Source organism: Balearica regulorum, chromosome 6, assembly GCF_011004875.1.
Source record: "Balearica regulorum gibbericeps isolate bBalReg1 chromosome 6, bBalReg1.pri, whole genome shotgun sequence".
Lineage (NCBI taxonomy): Eukaryota > Metazoa > Chordata > Aves > Gruiformes > Gruidae > Balearica > Balearica regulorum.
Genome location: NC_046189.1, coordinates 24862149 through 24885357, shown reverse-complemented (window position 1 = coordinate 24885357; position 23209 = coordinate 24862149). Strand labels below are relative to the sequence as shown.

Here is a 23209-nt window from a genome sequence, read left to right as displayed (position 1 = left end):
GAGTTGACAGGGTGGAGGGAGGCCTTTGGAAATATCCTGCTTCTCCTCCATCCCGGCCCCTCCATACAACAACAAGGTGACAAGAAATAAACCCCCAGAAGTGAAACCTCAAGCTGTTGTGAAACCACAGATGAAGAGCTGGTAACTCCAAGTTCCTGTTTACTTAGGTTCAATACAGCTAATACTGAATAAAAGGCTGTAACAAAACCAGAACAAGATATCCTCATTTCCTTCCTCCTCACCTCCAACTTCCTTTTCCCCCCGGCAGCGAGAATTGCTTATGTGGTAACAGAGAAAATAACTGGAATTTATTAGAAATGAGAAAAAAAAATCATCTGTATTTGCTCCAGGTGAAACTAAAGCAATGGGCAGTGGAATAACGAGCGGGGAGGACGAAAAGGGCACAAGGCACGGCCAGCGGGGCGCGTTCGCACGGCTCAGTGCCTGCCCTCGGCCGCTCACGCTTCCACAACCCCTCAGCCCTGTGCGGGGCGAGACCTTCACCCTGCCCAAACCCTCCTGCCCGGGGCCGCGCTGACCCCAGCACGACACTCGCCCCCGCCTTGACTCGTCCCGGCCGCGCTCAGAGCCGCCGGGGCTCTGCCGGGGGCGCGGGGCAGAGCCCGAAGCGGGAGGCCCGCGGGCTTCCCCAACCGCTGCGAGCCCCCGCACGGAAGGACGGCGCTGGAGCGGCGGCGAGAGGGGGCTCAGCGCGGAGCGGGGCCGCCGCCGCCCGGCCAAGGGCGCCCCCCGACCCGCCGCGGGGCCCCCCGGGGTGCGCGCGCCGCTCCCCCTCTCCCTCCCCGTGCCGCCCCCCGGAGGCGTCACTCACTCCGAAGGGAGGGCACCTCGTCCCGGCTGAGGGCGGCGGCACCCCGCGCCGGGCCGCGGCCGCCCAGCAGCAGGCAGCACGCCAGGAGCCGCAGCCGCACGCCCAGCATCGCCACGGCACTGCGCCCACCCGCTCCCGCTCCGCTCCGCGGGACCGGACCCGCCGAGCCCGGCCCCGGGGAGGGCAGAGGAGCGATCCCACCCCGGCGGCGCCCCGCGGCGGGGAGGCGGGGCGGGGCGGCCCGGCCGCAGGGAGAGGCCCCGCGGGCTCCTTCCGTGCGGCCGCGGGAGGGGCGCAGGAGAGGTCGCGGCAGTCACGCTGGAGCCGCTCGCCGAGCCGTCCGCCTCCGCCCGCGTCGCCGGGAGCGGGGACCCTGCCGGGGACTGCTCGGCTGCGCTTGGACACGCCGCTCACGCGGCTCGGGCCGTCTGCCCAGGTCGGGGTTGTGGATTCAAGCGGACAGAAAGCTCTGTATTAATCTCATTTTCCATCTGAAAACTCTTACGTTCTCATGCCTGCACTCCAGGTGCTTTTATCCTAAAAAGAACCTGAAAATACACAGAGACACTATGGGTGGGAGACCATTGACAGCACAGTCCGTGTGCACAGGTTTGCCGCTCTGTCCCTGAGCATCCCCGCTTTCACAGACCTCACTCAGAGACTTGTTCTTTTACCTGTGTCAGCTAGTCAACTCGAAGTCATTTTACATTATGGCATGGGGAAAGATAATTGCCATCTTCCATTTTGTACATCCCTGTCTTCCATCAAATATTTGCAGGAGTTGCCCCACTCGGGTTGAGTTTCAGTCTTACGAAAGCTATGAATAGTGGAGAGAAAGCCGAAAGCAGAACCTCTGGGTTACAGTGGTTTTACTGGAATCAGCAGGACACGTCGTTTTTAATCTGCATAAGCATGTTTCTACATTGTTCTTTATGCATAGCAGGCAAATATATAAATATACATAAATGTATACAAGTAAATGTACAGTGTTGGAGCATAACTGAACTGAGGCTCTGTTCCCCCGTGTCCACCTCAGTTGTGATACAAGGATGGAAACAGACAGGTCTGGGCTCAGGGGGAGCTTCTCACTTGTAGTTTGGTAGAAGGAGGAATTGAGAAGCGAGTGCAGCCGAACACTAAGAAAGAAGCAGATAACTGGAGGGGTTTCTCCCAGTTTAACAGATGATAAAAATGTCTGGCAGAGAACAAACAGCAGGAAACATTGCTGAACAAGCTGTTCTAGGAGTGACCTGACTTTGCAAGACAGAAGGGTTGGGTTGTAACTCTCAAGGAACTGTAATACACCTTCAGGAAAGCTGCAGCTTTCAGAGTATTTCAGATTCTGAGAGAAAAGCTTGTTAATGAGCCATTCGTGAAAATCTGGCCACTTGGAACTGGCTACATCTCTTCACGAGTATTTGGCCACTGCTTTGAGTGCTGAGCTCCAGAAGGGCTCTCTTGCTGCAAAACCTGCTTCTGGGTCACGCTGAGAGATCACGTTGTGTCTGTGGTACTACATTTAAAAATAAAGGTGCCAGTGAGCAAAAATGAGGCTGCTCTGGGCTGTGGGAAGGAGTCCCACCTCAGGTGGATTTTTCTGCTTATTTCAGTAAGATCAAAGTAAGCACATTCTGATTACAGATTCCTAATAATGAACGTATCAGCAATGTTTTTGTAAATATCTTACTAAATGCAAATTAGCGACTTATTAGTTCTGAGTGGTTTTCCTTGCTTCTTTTTTTTTCTTTGATATTCAGATCTTCCACTTTGACTAAACATGTTTTTACCATCTTGCATCTATTCTGTTCTTACTAAACTGGTTAAATCCTTTCTAGTGCAGCTGCAGTTATACTGGCCCGGGTATTTATAGCTAAGCTATACCTACTTAATTACGATAATAAGACGTCTTTATTGGCATAGTGGCTTGTAAAACCAACATGGTTGGCAATATTTTCTGAAGTAAACTTGATGGCATAGTTTATATTATCTTGCACATTAAATTGTATGACTTTCCAATTTGTTTGTTTGTTTGTTTGAAGCTTTACCTGTCTTTCTTCAAGGCATTTGCTATAGTGATTTGGTTCCTTTATTTCATTTTGTGTCTGGAACTCATTTTTTGTAAATATTTTTCTCTTCATTTCTCTGTTGATGATCTGTTCTCTTTGTGCATACTTGGACCCATATATATATATATAGATGTCTGTGCACTTGTCTGAGCCGGTCTGCGTTTGCTCTTTAGGTACTCTACACAGATGTTCAATGCCTTCTCCTGCCTTTGCTTAGACCTTAACTCAGCCTTCTGTATGAGACCTATACACAGATATGAACACAGTGCGCGTTCATGGCCCTCATGGGACAGCTTATACTGGCCAGTTTCAGGTTAACTGAAATCCCTAGTTGCAAACTGCCAGTTTGATGTTCACTGGTCAGAATGTGTTGGGGTTTTTTTTCTAATTGTGACTCTTAAGTTTTATTTGTTAGCTGTTCATAGCTTTAGGCTAGAAACTTCTTTTTCCAAAGTGAAAAACACCCTTATAAGGGTGACACCAAGAGCATTAATACAGCCTTATGCTTCTAAAGCTCTGCTAGATAGCTGCTATTCCTGCGTGTGTATGAAGTGGAGAGAGTAACTGCCTATGTGGCTGTTACTGCACCGCACGAGCCACCCCCTGGTGTATCCTCAGCCTTTCCAAGCCCTTCATCCCTCCTCTCCCAGTAAATGCTCACTTGACACAAATCTAGAATAGTTTGTTACAGTATAGCTGCTTTAATATTGTGTAGAAATTTTACTGTTACTATAAATCTAGCATGTCAGGCTGGCTGTTGATTGGCAGTAGTATCAAATTCAATAGCAGACAGACATTCATGTAATCCATCTGATGTAGCATTAAGGGAAAAAAAATCCAATACTGCAATACTTGCAATAAACCAAAACTGGCTAACGGGGCCAGAGCTGCCTATGGCCCATCCCCATTAGCTTCTCAAAGCCTGTCTTCACCCTATCCTTTCCCTCTGAGGTCTTTGGCACACCCATACCTACTGTGTCATTCATCCTTCCATGTAAGACAGTAATTTTTTTGCCATTCTTGTCCTTTTCTCATGAGGGTTCCCTTTCCATGCTTACCCAATACAGTACTGCATACAAAATCTGCCCGCCTTACCTGTATTTTTCCCATATTCAAGGCTTTTAAGCAAACCCTCATTTCACTAATACACACACCCCAATATGCGTTTCACCTAATTTTAACTACCTGCAGCTAAAGCAAAAATACACATATGCTTATAAATTATACATGCTGCAGTTCCAAATGCCTCTCAGCAGTGGGGCCAGAAGGACATGGGTAAAATAGAGGGTGAAAAGAGGTCTTTGCAGCATCCCAAACGTGCTGACTGCATCTCCACAGGGAACGCCGAGAAAACAGGGAGGTGGCTGTGGCTCTCTCTTACCCTTTGAACATCCTCTCCTGCACTCCTTGAGGGGAGGGACACTACCATGTTGTGCAGGGAACAGCTTTGGGTTTTTCCTTGATCGCCTTCTACTGAACTTCTGAGAAAAGCCGGTGTTTAGTCAGGACTTTGGATCAGTAGAGCAAAACTAAATCACACTGGCACTGTAGAAAGGGGAATTACATGCAAAGAGCAAATATGCAGTAGAACTCTATTTTTGTCTTCATGCAGCTTTTAACCACTTCTGCTCCCAGCTGCCCCACATCTGAATTTGTTGGCCTAGGCAGCCTATGCCTAGAGATATTTTCCAAAGTCTTCCTACTCCTACAGAGTTCAGAGCCGTAACGCACAGCTGATCCACTGGTTAAAGCATGCATGGCTGCCATCAAGGGAGCCTTCCATGGATAGTACTATTATAGTGAAATCAATAGTAGAATAAGACAATTTTTGCAACGCTTTGCTACAAAAGAGTATTGAGTGTGTTCCCAAGAAAAGCTATTAATATTAGACTGTAGACTTGTTTACTAAACAAACCTATGACTCGTTGTATTCAATACCAGAAATGACACATACTGCGATCAACAAATGTTATACTTTTTAAACAAACCAATAAAGCCATAGTTTAATTGCTTTGCAGACATTTTAGAATAAATCTAAATCCCATAAAGCTTTCACAACTTTTGTTTCATGGTTTAAATGCACCTGAGAGACTGATAGTTTTCTCTGTGTTTCTTAATCATATGCAAACAGGTTTGCAGGTGAAACCATTCCTGGTTTGTTTGGCCAGATGTGTCTTCTGCCCTGTGCTGACCAATTCCTTAAGCACAACCCCTCTTCATTTTATCAGAAGGAAGCTTCATAAATCAGGGTAATAGGGAACAAGCAGGTTCCACTGTAAAAAAAAAAAAAAAAAAAAAAAAAAAGTGGACATATTGATTCTGAGGGTGAAGCATTGAGGACACTTGTTATCAGCTCCAGGAAAACTGATGTTTCCAACCACAAGTCCTTCAGTCAGTGTGTTCCCTCCACGTCTGCATGCCCACACCGCCCCACCAGCCGGCCGTGGCAGTTGGCCAGCAGAGGCGCGAGGCAGCTCAGCAGGCGTCCAAGCCTGCAGTTGCTGGTCTCCAGTGGCCACCACCAAAATACCTTGGGAGTCCCGTTGTCTCTCGGTGCATCTGCTGGTTAAACGGTGTCTGTGTCCCTGAGCTGGGCTTGGCTTTGGTATAAACTGGAGTGGGCAGAAGCGAGGGTTGGGCGTAACCTTAAGCTTTGTCATTTAGTAAGAGACTAAGAACGACGACTTGGGAAGGACAAACAACCTCTAACAACATATCATCAATCTAGTCGGAAAAAACCCCTTGACTGGGTGTAACACTCGGAGTAAGAATAAACGCTTGGAGAAATTCTAGGGCATAATGTGTACCCAGTGCTGACATGATTCACAGGTTGGCTGAGGGTATGCCTTTGCACCTTGTATGCTCCTTCTCAGAAGAGCTGATCTTTTTTCCAGCTGTGTATACACATATAGACTCAGAAATCCTACAGCTAAGGGAAATATTTACTGTGCTTATTAGACAATATGCACACAGAGAAAAGCAATTTTACTTGGTCTCTTTCCTTTAACCAATTTCTTCTCAGGTGGAATATTTTTTGCATTAGATACTTTTGTATTCAATAAAAATCCATAGACATTTATTTTGTGTTATCTTCAATGTTTTGTTTTCTGGTGAATCAGATATACAGTCAGTCTCATATTTGAGAATATAAGAACCAGGATTTAAGAAAGTCCGGAAGCCAGAGCTCCCATTGGCTTCACACAGTGGTAGAATCTGTCTTCATTACTTATATATTTTATATTATATCCACACACACACATACGGGTAGGCACCAGGGAACCACTTGTTAAAATTTCTGCTCTCCTCTCTGAATTTTATGCTGGTAAGACACTAGAAAAAGCAAAAAATATTTTTCCTTTGCATCCCTCCATGCCCAAATTGAAAATTTGTTAACAAGCACAAGAAATTAAATTAGATTGATAAAAGCCAATGATCTCTAGTCACTGCTCATTTCAGGTAGGAGGAGAATAACATTTGCTGGTGGTTTGTCCTGTGAAAGGACTAGACACGTTTGCGAGAATAGCATCATTTCTCTGCAGGGAAATTCTGTTTACTATGATGAGGCCGAGTTTATCACCAGATGCAAAGGTGCAGTCAAAAACCTTAAATGCTTTAATTGCAATAGAGTTGTTGCTTTGATCACTGAAAGGCTCTAACAACTTTCTAACCAGTGGGAACGACTTGCCACAATGCTATTAAACCGGTCAGGCCAGGTACCTTGGCCTTTGATATGGAGAAAGGCAGGAAAATTCCCTATTCATCCTCCTCCTCCTCCTTTATCTCCTTAGAATCTCAATATGGAACTCAAAATTTAATCTAAATTAATTAAATTGGTGACTGTACAGCAAATCACATAAACTGAATTAAACATGTTCAGACACTCTTGTCCTTACTTTGGAATAAAGATTAACTAGATTAAGACCAATCCAATTCAAAGTGAACGCTGTTGACACAGTTTTCATGTGGATTATCCAGCCCACAATAAATTCCTAGATGTATTTTGGAATGAATTTCCCGAGTGCCACTAGTGGACAAACCCTAAGGGACAGTCTTTCCACAAGCTCTTTTGGGGTGCTGACTGATCACCCACAGTAAATACTGTGTTCAGGGAGAAGCCTCTGTCTCTCATAAAGCTCTGTATCTGCCAGATTCAGAGAGCATCAAAATGGGAATCCAAAACGTGTAGTCTATGGGAGGGAGGTGCTGAACTGGTTTCTCGCGGCTGCTCTCCCGGACAGCTTGAAGCAGGAGCTGCGGGTTCTCTAGGATGAATACGAGAGGTACAGAGCGCTGTATCTGTAAAAAGCCAAATTCTCTTCCTTGACTGTGGGTCATTTGATTGTCGCCTTTGTGTTGGCTCACGACACGTTACCACAGCGGACTTTCCCTGCAAACACTGGTGGGGGGAAGTGTGTCAAAAGTTTTTGTAACGATTCATTGGTTTTAAGGATTTCTAGGACTCTTAGCTTGAACTGTTCTTCTGGTTTGATATATTTTCAGGTCTAATTTCTGCATCACCTTTGAGACTATTGCAAATTTTTTGTTATCGTTGTTGGTTGGTTGTTTTGGTTTGGTTTTCCTGTTTGGTTTGGAGCATGAGGGGTTTTGTTTTGTTTTCCTTTTTTTTTTTTTCTAATCTGTCCTTTTTTCAAATCTACCGTAACCTGAAATAGAAGCAACTGAGAGTTTGTTACATAGTAATTATACTATAATTATAGGTCTGATTTTTAAGCCAGTTGAGAGTTTTAGAGAAAGCAAGTTTTAACCTCTCACCTAAGAAGATCAACAGGAGATACAATTTGCCTTTGAACTAGAGTTATTAACTTTGAAGCCCAAAGTTGGTGGTATATACCTTTCCAAACTCAGCTAACATCCAGCTGATGAACACTAAATAGAAATTTCCTGTTTCTTCATACATAAAGACCTTGGTTTTATTTATACTCCTATGTATTCTAAATGTGGAAACAGCAATGAAAAAACCCACTGTTGAGAAAAGTTAACCTGTGGAAAAATGGCATTTTAAAAAAAATACATCATGCCTTGAGAACTTCTATCTGAGTACAGAAATGTCTTCAAACTGTTTTAAATTGCCCATTTTGACTAAAATAAATCTAAACTGTAGTGTAAATAGCACGAGGGAGAGGTTGCAATAAAAATCAGATTTTGATGACTGGTAAAAGAGAGAGACTGACCCAGCTTCAAGAAACAAAGTTCTCATCTACCAAGACCTTTGAAAAGCCAAAGCATTTCTATTTGTCTACACCACCTGTCGTTATCGTGCTTTTGCTGCTATCTCTGGATATTAGCTGATATGTACGTCAGTGAAAACCGAAGAAAAGTTTCTAAGCACAAACCATTCCTAAAAACAAGCACAAAACCAAAAGAAAAGCATAGACTTCAGGGTAGAATACATTCTAAATTACATGCCATGAGTATACATTATGCAATTGTATCAGTTTCGGTTTTCACAATCCACTGTGAAACGCAAGAGAATGTGATCTTATTGTGTGCCTGGAGAATACAATAGACTTTAAATACGGTTCTGTCAAGGGTGCAGAGGAATGTTCTCCTCCTCAGAGCAGGAAATTAGCAGACATCAACATACATGACTTTTCATTAGAGGAAAAAAAAAATTATTAAAGAGATAATATGCATTTCGCCATGTAGTTCCAAAAAGATATTACTGCTGTCACACTTCGAAAATGAATGGATCTTTAGCTTTAAGCAAGTTGTGCAATTTAGAGATCACTGTATAAAAGAATGCCATATGTAATCAATCAGAGTTCCAGAAATAGGTTGCTTACGGCATTCATCCATTAACTCATTTCCTTGAAAAGTAAAAGGATCACAAACAGAAGAAAATCCAGACGTTAAATCTCCTGCTGTTTTAAAAAAGGGGGGAGAGCAGTTATAAGTAAGTTGTGGTGTATGCCAGAGCATGAGAAATTTGCTAAGATTCTTCAAATCATATGAAAACAATGATAAAGACACATGCCAAAATGGAAAATAAAGAACAATAAAAGCATATTCAAAAATGCATTCAATTTTACAATCTTTATTCAGGGTTAAATAACTCCTTTTTTACATAAACATGTTGAGGCATTTACCTCTTTCTTTCAAATAGACTAAGATAAAAATTGTCTCTTTTGACTTTTAGATGGTGTGTCCTAAGTGTTTTGGGGCAACAACTCCCTTATGCCCACTGCAGGCAAACTTGAACTTCTGTATAAAGACAGAGAAGACGTGGAGAGTATTGCACTGGACATCCAAGCGTTGTATCCCAGACTCATTAACCACGAGTGGTATTACAAACCAAAGCTGAATGCAATCTGGGCATACACAATACAGAGTAACATGCAACTTTTATAAATCAAATGAAAAAATATCCATTTAACATACGATTCTACAGGGTGTAAAAGATACACAAATACCGTAAAATTGCTAATGATTATTCTTTTATTCAGTTTAACTCTTCAGTGAATAGAAGTATTACTATTAAAAAATGTTTTGGCCTCTCTCAAGGTCCAGCCTCAGGTCAAAACAATATTCATGAAAACAGCAGAAAGACTTTTTCATCCCATTCACCACACACAAACCCACTTATTATTTGCTGGAGAGAAAAAAAAGATGAACTTTGATGCAAATGCTACAAGACAGAAATAAGATAGTTAATAAAAAAAGATGAACACCACTCTTGTTTCTAGGGTGAATGTCAAGTAAGATCTTGAAAGTTCTTGAAATCTGGAGAGTTAGTGAAAATTTATGATCTAAATTAATGCTGTTAAAAGGGTGGCTCGTATGAATGAGCCTAGTTCTTTGATATCCCTCAATAATAGAGACCTTCCTCACTAAGCCCTTCTATTTTCTCTCTTCTGATGAATTCACAATTGTTCGAGTGATTTCCACCCTGACGATTTTGAAGGTGCACAGAACATTTCTGGCATAGTCAGTCACAGCAGGGAAATTGCAAAACATACTGCCTGATTTTTGTACATCTTTGATAATTTGGAGAGAGATTGCTAGGAGGAGTAATTGGACTGTAAACATTCTCTACGTACCAAATTGAATCTTTGCTGATGATCAGAAGATGCAAGTGATGGGAAGAGAGTGAGTAGCTTTGTGAAACAAAATCTCCTGTAGGAACAGGGAATGTAGACCACCACGTGTTTTGATATGAAATGCGAACACCACTTTGTTAATAATGTTTGAATACTGAAGTGTATTTCAATATTGAAATGGATGACCTACAGAAGAAGGGCTTTCAGCCCTAATATTGAGCAGCAGAATCAGCCTTCTCAGAAACAGAACTTAAAAGGTATTTAATAAACAGTATAGACTTTTATTACTCTAAAAGTAATAAAAATATTTTCATTTCTTTCAGAGAAAGTTTGTCATTTGATGACTTCTACATGAAAAGCAAAAGAGTAACAGACAATTTACATGGGCTAAATCCAGATGTCCCTGGTCCCTGAGGCAATCCTGACCCGAGTGGAATCTGAGACAGAATCCAGGGGCAAGCTTTGCCTCCTGTGAGTTTATCCGTGCGCCAGGGAACCAGGATTTGGTCCCATGTGTAACCTGCACTGACGTCTGTGGGAATCCAGTAGTTGGAAGGACCACAGATGCAAGCCCGTGTCTGTGCAGTTTCCACTATGAGATATGCAGGAATACTGAAGAGTGAAGATGTGAACCTGTAATTAATCTGTTCCGGTTTAATGACAGCCATCATTTCCTTCACACTGCAATAATTTTGTATTTAATATGTGGTTACAGCATCACCTTCCTTCCAAAGGCATCTGATACTGTTTCTCGTTGCACAGAAAGATATACTATAGGTTCTAATCCACTAACAGACAGCATTAACCAGTTTGTTTAAACAAAACAATCTTTGTAAACCAAAACTAATAGTTTCACTGAAACTAGATCCTCATCTGTAGCCATTGACTCCAGGTGGCTTTGGATCAGGCCCTAAAACAGGCATGGGGCAGAGCTAGCTAATGTATCAGTCTCGCATCCAGGAACTGGAGAGGATATAGAGACTGAAGTTGCACAGACTTTGTAAATATTTATTACAGCTTTTTAGATCGAATATATGATTTACCATAGGGAATGTACGTCATTGTTGGTCTGTGACTGTGTCGATGTACCTGTGATTTCTAAGTCTTCTTTTGTAAGTATATTCATATGTACATTTTGACCATCTGTTCCAGAGTACTAAAAATGCAGAGGAAAAGTGGTATTAAAAAGTAAAGTACATTACTGTTAGCTTAAAATAGCCCAATGTTGTAAATTTTATGCCAGCATGTTAGCTGATTTTGTTGGGGCGGTTTTTTTTTTTTTCCCTAGTGCTATGGATGATAACAGCATTACAATTTTGGAATTTATGGCAAGTCATTAGTAACTAGCTAAAACTGAGATTTAAAAATCCTCGTTAACAACATGGAAATGCATATGAAGTGGAATCCATAGATCTAATTGTTGCTTAGTTTGAAAACAACAACAACAATGGGCCAGAAGAGCTGAATACATTATTTCACACATGAATAAATGGTTTGGCTGCTGAGCATTGAAAGAACCTCACAATTTTGGATATATCAACAAAAGAATACTGTCTTTGTGTACGATACTGAGTCTTTGTGTGTGAACTTTCCCCGCATGTAAAGGGCTCCTGCAACAGTTCACGTAATGATCCAGCATGCGAGGTTTATTTTGAGGATGTAAATGGTGAAATGGAGTTCCATTAATCACCTGGTTTAAAGTTTCTCTACTGGGGTCTCTAATTTACAAATATTGGGGGGGGGGGGAAGTCTATGTCTGGAACAGAAAACAACTCTGCAAGTGAATAAGGGCTTGATTTAGCTTTCCCTGAGATCACCCCAGGGACTGGGTTCTTAAAGAACATCAAACAGCAACAAGGACAAGGAAAGAAAGAAACAGGACAAGAAAGAAGAATTAGAGGAGATGTTCCTGTACACTTTAGATACACCAAAGACAGGCAAAACCACTACTTGTTTCTGATGAAAAACTATTCAGTCACACAGGTGATATGAGGAACCTCTAACCTCAGTAGTTTCAGCAGCATTCATGAAAAAAATTACCTTTTAAATTTAAACCAGCCCACCAAATAGGCTGGTGCAAATACATTCCTAAACACCAATATATGGGGTTGTGTGTATGAACAAAGTAGTATACAGCTCATTGTATATACCTAATTTCACAAAAATAGGCTTACATGTGATAATTTTAATTCCTCAGTATTAATGAGAAAATTAAAAATACTTGTGCTTTTTTTTTCCCTTTTAAGATGGGGGGGTCTTTAATATTAAAGTGGTTTTTTAATATTTCTATTAACCTTTACCACTAATATGTTATCTATAGTTTTCCCAACAAAAGATATATTTTCTCTAACAATGATTACACCATTGCAACGTGCAAACAAATGTCACATAATCAGCTGAGAAGAAACAAGTGCTTTTAGATTTCCTACCAGTAAAACTAAGTTTGTAGTGTTGGGGGGATGCTAGTAGAAATCTGCAGCCATGGTCCCTTTTTGCTTTTCTTGGTTCTTGTAAGTTACATTTTTAAAAGTGGTTGTTGAGCCTCTGTACAGTGGATTCGTTTCCTAAAAAAAACCAGAAGAAATGGGAGTCATGCAATGTTTAACTCATCTTGCCGTTGCTTCAGCTGCAAACAGATGTAGCTGCACACCACTGCCTTGAGCATACCTCTTCAGCAAAGGGATCGTTTGGGTCCGTGATTCCTGACCCAGCGTTATGATGCAGGCTGGGACATGTACCAGCTAGTACCGTTCTGCTTCCCAGCGTGCAGAAGAAGATGATTTGTACTTCACTTCATAAGAAACTTGGGCCAGACATCTGCCTCCCCAGCAATGTGTTCCCAACAGTGGGCGATGCAGGCTGCCCGTGGAAGAGCTGACACATTTCACAAACCTCCTGAGTCAGAGGGGTTGTCTATAGACATTTTGAATCCATGCAAACTTTTATCATCCAAAATATCTTTGGAAATAAATTGTATGCCCTAAGCAGGTGATGTGTAATGATGTCTTTTGGCTTCTTTGGAGCCTGCTATCTCACTGTGCTTGTATGGGAAAAGTCAGTGAACAAATGTCCCATTTTCAGTTTCCCCAGTCATGATTTTATAGACCAGTAACACACCCTCCACCTTGCTGTTACTTTTCCCTAGCGAGGACGTCTAGCCTATTCTTTACACAGAGGTAATTTTGTACCTTTGATTGTTTTAGAATTGCCTTCAGCAGCTCACTTAGATTCCAAGCCATTGAAATTCAGACTGGTCTATATGAGGCAGCACCAACCAGTTTAGGGTCAGGAACAGGCTTCCCTATGCGTCTGCCTCCAGGATTAAAGTAACGCATGTCCTCAAACAATACTTTATCAAATATGCCAAATATAATTTGTGTATCAAATGTTGTGGATTCTAAAAGCACAGATAGTGTCTCAGCAGTGAGGTGTGACTTGTCATGATCCTCTTGCTTGAAGCCACACAGTTTACTGCGCACTTGGAGGAAGGCAAGTCCCACCTGGGTTTTTAATCCTGGCTTATCATCATTCACTTCATAGAATCACAGAATGGTTTGGGTTGGAAAAGACCTTAAAGATCATCTAGTCCCAACCCCCCTGCCATGGGCAGGGACACCCTCTGCTACACCAGGCTGCCCAAAGCCCCATCCAACCTGGCCTTGAACACTTCCAGGGAGGGGGCATCCACAGCTTCTCTGGGCAACCTGTTCCAGTGCCTCACAGTGAAGAATTTCTTCCTAATATCTAATCTAAATCGACCTTCCTTCAGCTTACAGCCGTTGCCCCTTGTCCTGTCACTCCATGCCCTTGTAAACAGTCCCTCTCCAGCTTTCAAATCTTCCTATCATTTCCTCTTGCGATAGAATAGAAAATCAAAAATGCGTCTATCGAGTGTTTCCTTCCCGTCCTTCTTACCATATGTAGCTCTCCTGAAGGATTAAGAAAACATTCTCAAGTGGCCTTGCCTGTAACTAACTGATTTTTCCCATCTCAAAAGCTGAAAGGCCAGCAGTGTCCATTCTTGCAGGAATGTTGCAATCATGGGGCTTTGTACGAGAATGGATCTGGGTGAACGGCAGCATATTGCCTGTCCTCCTGACACCCACCAGAAATGCTTACTCAACATGCTTCTTTTTCTGAAGCTTTTGCAGAAGAGCAAAAACGTCAAGGGCAGAAAGGAAAGAAGAAAAGGGAACATTGGTATATGCTTGCATTAAACATCTGCAAGCTATAGATAGAAGATAAGTCCTCAAATTCTCTGCCCTTTTACCTACATTTTGGACAGCTTACATTCATTGCTCCTCTGCGTGAGTGGGCTCTCATCATGACAAAGGCCATCAATGATCTCTTTCCTAAAACGGGCTCTGATTCTGGGAAGAAGTGCACACGTCTGGTAATTACATAAGCAGCAAACAACTTTGCTAAGATTAATCAAAGATGAGGTACTAATTAAAAAACAACTAATAAAAAATGTTATCTACATACTTTTACATGTGGGAGAAATTAAACCAGGAGATTGAACTCTAGCTATTTTTCATCCCTAAAAAAAAATCATAATTTTACTTTATAGAATACTAAATGTAATGAAAACTTATGAGTAAAATCTATCAATTTAAAAGAACAAAACCAAGATACAGAATGTTAAAGGCAGTTGTGCATCATGCAACCAAATTAAAGAACCTCATATAAAATCAAGGCATTTAACGTACCGTTTGCCATTTAACTTTTGATCTTTCTGCTTCAAACTTGGCCACTTCTTTTCTGTCTTGAACTGACACCAGCACTTTCCATATACAAAGTAAAACAATGCCCATGAGAAGGATAGCAAGGGTGACACCCACCATTATCATTGGGATATTTGGAAGCTGTGGGCAATCTGTGGAAACAAAACTAATTATGACTGTGGATATCCAATCAATACATTTTTGGCAATTAAAAACAACCAAGAGGCACGCTGGGCTTCTCCTTTGCTGTGAGTTGCGTGTGCCTTTTCCTTCAAGTCCATGTTATTTTCTGCATGCTAGCTTGCTGTAGGGTTTGTGAAACTGCTGAAAAACATTGCATTAAAATGTTAAAAAAAAATAATCACTGACTTCTTCCACTGCTCTTTTACCATATTGATTAGCAGCTGCAGACCCAGATTCTGAAGAGAAAAGTTAGAAAATTATTTTCAGATCTGTGTCAATACAATTCTAAAAAACAGGGCTGAGTTGACAAGATTATGAATTACAATGTTACAGCTGAAGCTCTACTTCAATTAACTGATATTCAGCGTGTTGCAGAGGAAAAGATTCTAGCGAGATCTATATCAGGATAAAGTCATCAATAATATTGAGAAAATATAAGTAACTGCATTTCACTCAAGCAAACAATGAGGAAAAAATCCATTAGACTTGGTGAAAATGTTGGACTGAACAATTTGAAGGAATTTTGTGTTTCAAGGTCTGCAATAAGTTTTATCATACAATATTTCAGAGAGTCAAAATTAAAACTGAAGGTTTTGCTTTGCCAAAACACAAATAAGTTTGATTAATATTAAAAAGCATTGCTTATGAAAGTGAGTGAGCGAGCACTACTATTTTACAAAAATTTCTGCTGAACCATTGAAAAATTCATTTCAGTCTTATTTGGCTCACCTGACTGTATTTCACATTACTTTTTTGCTTGGTGTCATCATTTAACTAATTCTGAGGGGTCTGGTTTGAGCAATGGGTTAACGCTCTGGCTACTGGTGCCATCTTGACTTTTGGTTCCATAAATGAAATCAATTTCTAGAGCATTTCTGGAGGTCTCATCTCAGTTCACGTTGGCATGCGTCACAGCTGCCACAGCACGGTAGTTTCAAGGCCCGGGAGCAGAACAGCAGATGACAGCGAAGCTGGTTGTTGTAGAGTTGTGGGAAGGCCACTAAACAGTGTTTAATGAACTGTGCCTTCCTTAAGATATTTCTTTCACTGTTTTTTTTCCCCATATCTACTTAAAATGCATACACGAAGGGTTAAAAGAATAAATGCCACTTCTACCAACAGAACAAGTTTACAAATCTGGGTAGCTTTCCCTAATACATAACTAATGTTTAGCACTGAGACACGGGCTGTGTCAAAAAAAAAAAAAAAAAAAAAAAAAAAAAAAAAGGCAAAAAAAAGGCGCATTTTTATTGCCTGGAAACTAAACTGTTTGGTAGCTGCAAAGTGGTGTCTGTGTTCTCTCCTGTCCTACATGATTAGGAGCTTTAATGAAAAATCAGTAGTGAAACAACAGTAAATAAAGAAGTAATGTTAAATGAAAGGATATAAAGCGATCCGTTGAATATTTCTTAGTTATGCAAAATATTCAAAACTTAATGATACTGCAACATTAAACAATTATAAATATATTTTAGAATTTCATCAGGTACACCCAATCAGATAGTCTTTTGGATATTTGTCCATCTATGAAATATATGTCATTCAAAGTGAATTATAGTTTTCTAATATAATGCAAATGACATTTGGTATCCATCATCTTAGAATTGCACAAGGCTTTGGAAAAATTAACTTGCTCTTGCAACCCAGGGATCATTCTGCTCATCTTTTATGAAAGACCAAGTATTTATTTTTCTACCGCATTAAATAAGAACTTGAGGACGTGTGCTTTTGGCTGGGCAGAGGGAACTACAAACACAAGGAGGTGCAGTGCTGCTTAAAAGAGCTCAGCTTCTAGAGAGCTCACCCTGCTTGTGTGTTTAAATCACATTTCACGTAGAAAAAACAATATTCACTGCTTACCTTTCTGTTCTATGCTATGAATGACTGTCCTTCCCCGTTCATCCATAGCCAGTAGAAATGTAGTTATACATTCATTTTTCCCCTGAAAAGAGCAAGGAATGGATTTATCCTCTGAATAATCTGCAGAGGGAGGGGAAAAAAAAAAAAAGTCATTCATCAGATGAACTGAAATTTAACGTGTAATAACAAGAGAAACTGCTGGCATCGTGTTTGTCACAGCCTTGTCTACGGATGGGAAAGGGTGAAAAACAAAAGCAGCAATACCCTCAGAATTTCTACTAAATTTAACGTTGTTTCCCCCCCCCCCCCCCCCCAGTTTTGTTTTGTTTCAGATTTTTCACTTATATTTCTGGAGAACTGACCCAGGTGTTGTCAATCATCCAGTGCACCTTCTTAATCTGGGGTACCGTGAATTTCAATGCCTTGGAAGTGCTTCCAAGACGCTTCACCACCAGCTGTCTAGGAACTGTCATAGTCCCCACTTACAGGACAAAGTAAACGGTGTGTTCTCTTTAGTTTACAGCCACTCCTACTCTGGATTATGTTTCAGAAGTCGATATACATACATCAAACAGCGATGGATGCTGTTAAAAGGGCTGCCGTTTATTTCTTCCACAATACCCCCCGTCGATGATTTGTGCGTCCAGTATTGTCGCAACAGTAAATATACATCAATAACTGAAAACTCTGATTTGGGGATCTTTTTAATGTGATTCTAGGGGAAGCAGACAAAAAGTGACCTGAGATGACAGTCTGCCCCAGTTTGTCTCTCTATTTAATGTAGAGCTGCAGAAAAAATCAGGGTTTTTTTTTCCAGATGATTCCTAGCTGGGAAACCTTTTCTGCAAAGAAAAGTTCATTCAAAGGGAACAGGGAGACAGGAGGAAGCTGGCTGTGAGGGACGATATAAAACAACTAAGACAACTGAAAATTGAGACTACAGGTCCAGAGCCAGAAATTCCATAAATTTGGAACCTAACCATTATATAATATTTTTACAGAGCAAAAATAGCCAACCCTATAACTGTATGCAATAATACCTCTGTGGCTGGACGCTTGTTATGTTTCCATATAACCCATGATTTAAAGAGCATTGGAAACCTGGATATGCTTTCAATACATTTTTAGTAAAACTTCTTAGGTTTTTATTTTCAGAGGCAAGTGTCCTGGTTTCGGCAGGGATAGAGTTAATTTTCTTCCTAGTAGCGGGTATAGTGCTGTGTTTTGGATTTAGGATGAGAATAATGTTGATAACACGCTGATGTTGTTAGTTGTTGCCAAAGAGTCAAAGACTTTTCAGCTTCTCGTACTGCTCCACCAGCGAGAAGGTGGGGGGTGCCCGAGAAGCTGGGAGGGGACACAGCTGGGACAGCTGACCCAAACTGGCCAAAGGGATATTCCATACCATATGACATTATGCTCTGTATATAACTGGGGGGCTGGCTGAGAAGGGATGCAGCTCAGGAACAAGCTCAGCATCAGCTTTGGGTGGTGAGAAATTGCACTGTGCATCACTTGTTTCATATATTCTTTTACCGTCATCATCATTATCTTCCTTTTCTGTCCTATTAAACTGTCTTTATCTCAACCCACGAGTTTTACCTTTTTTTTTTTTTCCCCCCAGTTCTCTCCCCTGTCTCGTTGGGGCAGAGAATGGGAGTGAGCAAATGGCTGTGTGGGTGTTATAGCTGCCACCCAGGTTAAACCATGATAGTAAGAAAAAACGGTAAACTTCTCAAACATTTCCTCAAAAATAATCGTCGCTTTAACCTCTCCATTACTTCTTACACAGTCAAAACTTACTGAAATTTCATAAGCAACTGTGCTAAAAATCTCAAGTCCTTAAACTTTAATAGCAAGAAGACTAATGAAATATAAAGTAGGAATCTGATAAAATATGGATTTTAAAGAAATCCATGGTACATAAAGAAATAAGTGCTCACTTTTATTTTTTTGCATATTGCTTATTATCGTAAGGATTGAAATTATAGAAAAGACTATTAAATACCATAGAGAATATGAAAGTATAAACAGGTGACTAGCTCACCGCCCTCTTCTCTGCTTGTTTTAAAGCAAGAATCAAATTTGGTCGGATTTTAATGGAAACACTCTGATAATCTTGTATTTAACGTGTTGCCTGTCCTTGGTGGCAGAGCAATGTGTTATCTATCAAGGTGACAGGCAGGCAAGACTTGCTGATTTAACAAGATCTGGTTTTGTTAAAAGGACCACAAACTGCAGCCTGAGTGTACTCAATGAATGGCACTCAGTGCCAGGTCACAATTCCTGTAACATTGTCACAAGTTTTGCAATGTTTGTTATTTCCCAACTCTTTTAAGCAAGCACATCCAAAGAATCTTAGCTTGCTTTTAAAAAAAATTTAAAAAAAGAAAGAAAGAGGCAGTTGTTAGCTATTCTGAAGGCAGAAAAAGAACTTGCAAGCATATTCCAAATATCATCCAGAAGGCAGTAACTGCAAATATATTAGTTATTTTAAAATAATAATTCTTACTTTAATGTCATCATTTGAGACCAAGGGGAGAAGAAATCTGATGACATGCAAGGATGTAGAAATGAAAGCAAAGATGCCACTTCAAACTATTCAGAACTCAACTTACGCTTAGTATTTTTATTTCTTGGATACTATATTTAGGATGTGGGATCACCAAGAGACACTATTGCATGGATTATTTCCAGTTCATCAGCACAAAAATTTGCCTAGGCAGGTAAATTTTATACCTTTAATTTACGCCTGTGTAATTTTCTCTGTTCTGCAGTGAATCATCATACTTTTCCCACATCTGCCTGCAGCCAAATTCCATTAATTTCAATGGTGTTTGAAATCACAGGAATCACATTGGAAGAATTGGGTAATGGTGCCAAGCTGGACCCTTGAAGCGCAAAAAACTGTTTCCTAACAGATACTTAGATAAAATATTCAACAACAACAAAAAAAATCTGTAAAATCAAAGATCGTTATGCCCTTTATTGTTTGCCTTTTGCTCAACGAAATGGGGGTGGGGGGGGTGGGTTAACAGTTTCACCTCACTTTGAGTCAGAACAACAGAGCAGTGCTGATACAGAGGTTTATTCAGGCTCCAGCATCCACTTTGTTGCTGTGCTGGGAATTTGCGCAGCGTCAACACTATGGGGTAGGGAAAAACCTCTGTTTCCCCAAGGAAAGTGTAACTGTCCCTGTTGGGCTGGCGGCAGGAGCAGCCAGGTGCCCCGTGACCCTGCCGCGGGGGGCAGGAAGAGAAACCCCGGCACCCACGGAACCGGAGCAGAGGCTAAAACAGGCATTCCCAGGAAACAGGAAAATGTAAAGCCTGGGCTTTTTTTTATTGCTCCACAGTTCCAGTCATTGTGTAGCAACATACACATGCAAAAGAGAAAGTAAATCTTTAAGTGCTAATAATTTATTTAACTGAGAGCTATTTCTAGTTTTCAAAAAGCCTTGAAGCATTAAAGAACCTGAGATATAAACCAGAAAGAAGCAGTATGCTACCATATGAGGTTGCTCGATAATCCATCTTAAATATTATGTGGTGGTCTAGTTATACCACTTTCAAAAATTTTTTTTGTATAGGTAATACAGTTTGATTTTAGGATTTTTTTTTTTAATTATTATTTTAAAGATTTCCCCCCTCCTCAGGACTTCTTAATGAAGCTACCTCGATGCCAAAAGCAATCCTTTGAGCTATTACACAAGCACTGAAGATGAAACACAATTTGCCTTTTTTTTTTTTTTTTTTTTTCTGTTGAGAGGATAGGATGGGAACAGTTACCCAGCCTTCACTACAGCAGTTGCTGTAATGGCTGCAAATGCATTTTAAATCTAAAGTATTAGCTAACAGTCCCAATCAGGGAAGCACAGGACATGAAAAAAAGGCAGTAAGCAGGAACAGGAGGTGATGTTGTCATGCTCATGTTCCTGTGACCTCTGCGTGTGGGAACAAACCCATGTACGTGACTGTTCCTGCTCTTGATTAGTATTCATTAGATTTGAAAGTCGAATGTCTTATATATTCCTAGCTACAAATATCTGCCGTCTGGCAATAGCAACCTGAAAACTTTAACTACAGAGGTATACTAAAAGGTCTCATATGTTTTTGAAGATTGTAAAGACATTTTTATATTTATAAATAAATACTGATGTCTAGAAAGACAAAAGCATAATAATCTTACTGAAAACACAAAATTAGAATTAGTTTTCTTTACAAGGGCAATATTTGCAACTTCTGAGCTCTGTGTTATGGAGTAATGTCATCAAAACCAAAAGGTATAACTTTGTTGGAAGGATGCGTATCAGTGAAATTTATGCGTGCATGCAGCTCTGGATGGGCTTCCAACAGTTTGCAGGCACAATCCTTAGCTGTGCATAGAGTGTTCTGCATCGTCATCCTAACTTTTACGTTTGTCTCATTTAATGCTTATGTTTACATCTGTGGTGTGGATATAACGCACCTACGTCCTGCCTCACCTAACAACTGCATTTTGCCGTATGGGGTTAGAGTTGCCATAAAAATAAATACAGACTGCCTACTGTACAGGCAAGCACCTTCCTCCACAGGAAAAAGACTTTGATGTAGTATTTCATTTAAAGTGTTGGGGATTTTTCCTGAGGGCACTATTTTATTCAAGGTTAATTCCTATTCCAGAAATTCCCACTGATGGAGGGCAGTTTTGAAGATGTGCTTAGCCTTTAGGATACTAGGACCATCTCAATAAACCTGAGAAGCAGCAGAACGTCTTTGCCACAGGTTAAAGGGCTGTGTCAAGTTGCCTAATCAGGAGTCTGCATAAGGACTGGAGTCAGGTTTTGCATTTGTGTGGTAAACGAAACCACAGTGGTACTCATGGTGCAGGCGTGACTTAACCTCAGGGGCTTTCATCAGCCACTGATTTGCAGGGACCGGTATTTATTAAATTCTATCCTTTCTTGGATAAACTGCTTAGAAAGTAGGCGTAATCCGATGAGTTAATTAACCTGGAGGAGTAATAACCAGCCCTGATCTGCATTTCCTACTTACCACAGAAGAACTGTGGACAGACAGCAATTGCCTTATGATCCCTAATACAATTCCACAGCAGCAAACCAAGGCTACTGTCAACTATAAAAGTACTGAAAGCAGAAACTATTACTAATCACGCACATACAGAAAAAGGAAGACTGAGCGTACAAACCCTCTGCGCTGCTGACAGTTGCATCAACCAATTTGCATTTTTCACTGCATTCTCCTGGTGACTTGTCATCGGAAGCCAAGTGACATTCCACACAGCTCCTGCGGAAAATAATTCAGCGGCTCATCAATCTCTGCCTGTCACAAAGGAACAATATAAAAGCCAGTATGTATGCATCTGCATTTTAAAAAGAAGCTAAACAAAAGGTCTTGTGCTATGGATACAGTAGTTCTCAGAAATATGATAGGTGTTGCCACCAAAAAGAAACCCCATCCAAAACCGAAAAACCCACCTGAATAAAGGTATTGTGGATAAGCTCTCTCCTCTTTTCTCTCCCAGCTTATTAGCTACCAGACAGAACCCCAGGCAACATTATTCATGTAGGTCTATCAAAGACATGGGGTTACTCACACATAGCATTAATTTTCAAAAAGAAATATCCTGAACCAAGCTCACACTAAATACCAGCTGAAGGAATGCCTATCAGACGAACAATATCTGAAATCGACTTCAGAGAGATCAAGCTGGTCTTCCTTTGTTGAAAGTTTATTGATGAATGTATTAAAGCACTATTCAGGTGTCTCTGCAGATGCTCTTGGATGTGATTACTTGTCTCAGGAATTACTTACTTAGAAGCTAACTACACTAATACAATTTACTGGAAAATTATTTACTTTATTTAGTGGTAGAATGACAGAAATATTATTTAAAAACACAGAATCTAAACCAATTCCTTTAGAAGTCTCTGAAAATCTCCCCAGAAATTCAATAAGGATTTTAATAAATACAGAGTTCATTCATGGAAAGAGGAAACAACGAACAGAATTCAAAAATTTTCATATAGGATGCAAAACGTGTGTTGCTGATTCCTCACAAATAGCTTTAGCCAGATTGAGGGGCTGGGACTCTGAGAAGCAGCCTGCAGGACTGACTGCTTAAAGAAAAGGACAGAGAACTGCAACAAAACATGCAAAAAAAACCTGGCCGTCTCCTGTTGCATTGAGTTACATATATCCATGGGAATATGCTGAGGCTGCCGAGATTATCTTCATGGGATGGAGATGACCTTGTCACTCGCTCTGGAGATGGTGAATAGTAAAAGCGAGTGTGTAATGGGATAGCCTCTATCTCAGGGAGACGAATTCGGTGGTGGTGTTGGTTTTGTCATATTTGCCATGTTTCTCATACTACCACTCTCTTTCTCAGCTGCCTTACCATTAATCTCGATCCCCTCTGACCTGGTCTTTGAGCTCTCTCCGTTACCCTACCCAGGTATTCCCAATATTCTCTCTCACTTGGCTT

At 40.9% G+C, this 23209-nt stretch overlaps 2 protein-coding genes across 10 annotated transcripts in view; both read right to left on the bottom strand.

Annotated features, from left to right (window-relative positions):
- Positions 1–1056, bottom strand: part of PLA2R1 (phospholipase A2 receptor 1) — a 43847-nt gene extending 42791 nt beyond the window's left edge. The window contains exon 1 of the mRNA XM_075756840.1: positions 833–1056. Coding sequence (XP_075612955.1) covers positions 833–941 — 109 coding nt within the window. The 5' untranslated portion in view covers positions 942–1056. The remainder of the gene's footprint in view (positions 1–832) is intronic.
- A 7887-nt stretch (positions 1057–8943) lies between these two features.
- The window catches only part of ITGB6 (integrin subunit beta 6), a 37045-nt gene continuing 22779 nt past the window's right edge, over positions 8944–23209 (bottom strand). For 5 of the 9 annotated variants that reach the window (XM_075756834.1, XM_075756835.1, XM_075756836.1 and 2 more), the window contains 4 exons: positions 21911–22008; positions 16724–16843; positions 14666–14832; positions 12792–14346 (listed from right to left, as the gene is read on the bottom strand). In XM_075756834.1, the coding sequence (XP_075612949.1) occupies positions 14227–14346; positions 14666–14832; positions 16724–16843; positions 21911–22008 (505 nt within the window). In that variant the 3' untranslated portion in view covers positions 12792–14226. Of the gene's footprint in view, positions 12521–12791; positions 14347–14665; positions 14833–16723; positions 16844–21910; positions 22009–23209 lie in introns of those variants that run through there. The other 4 variants (XM_075756837.1, XM_010300767.2, XM_075756838.1 and 1 more) reach the window with 3 other exon arrangements.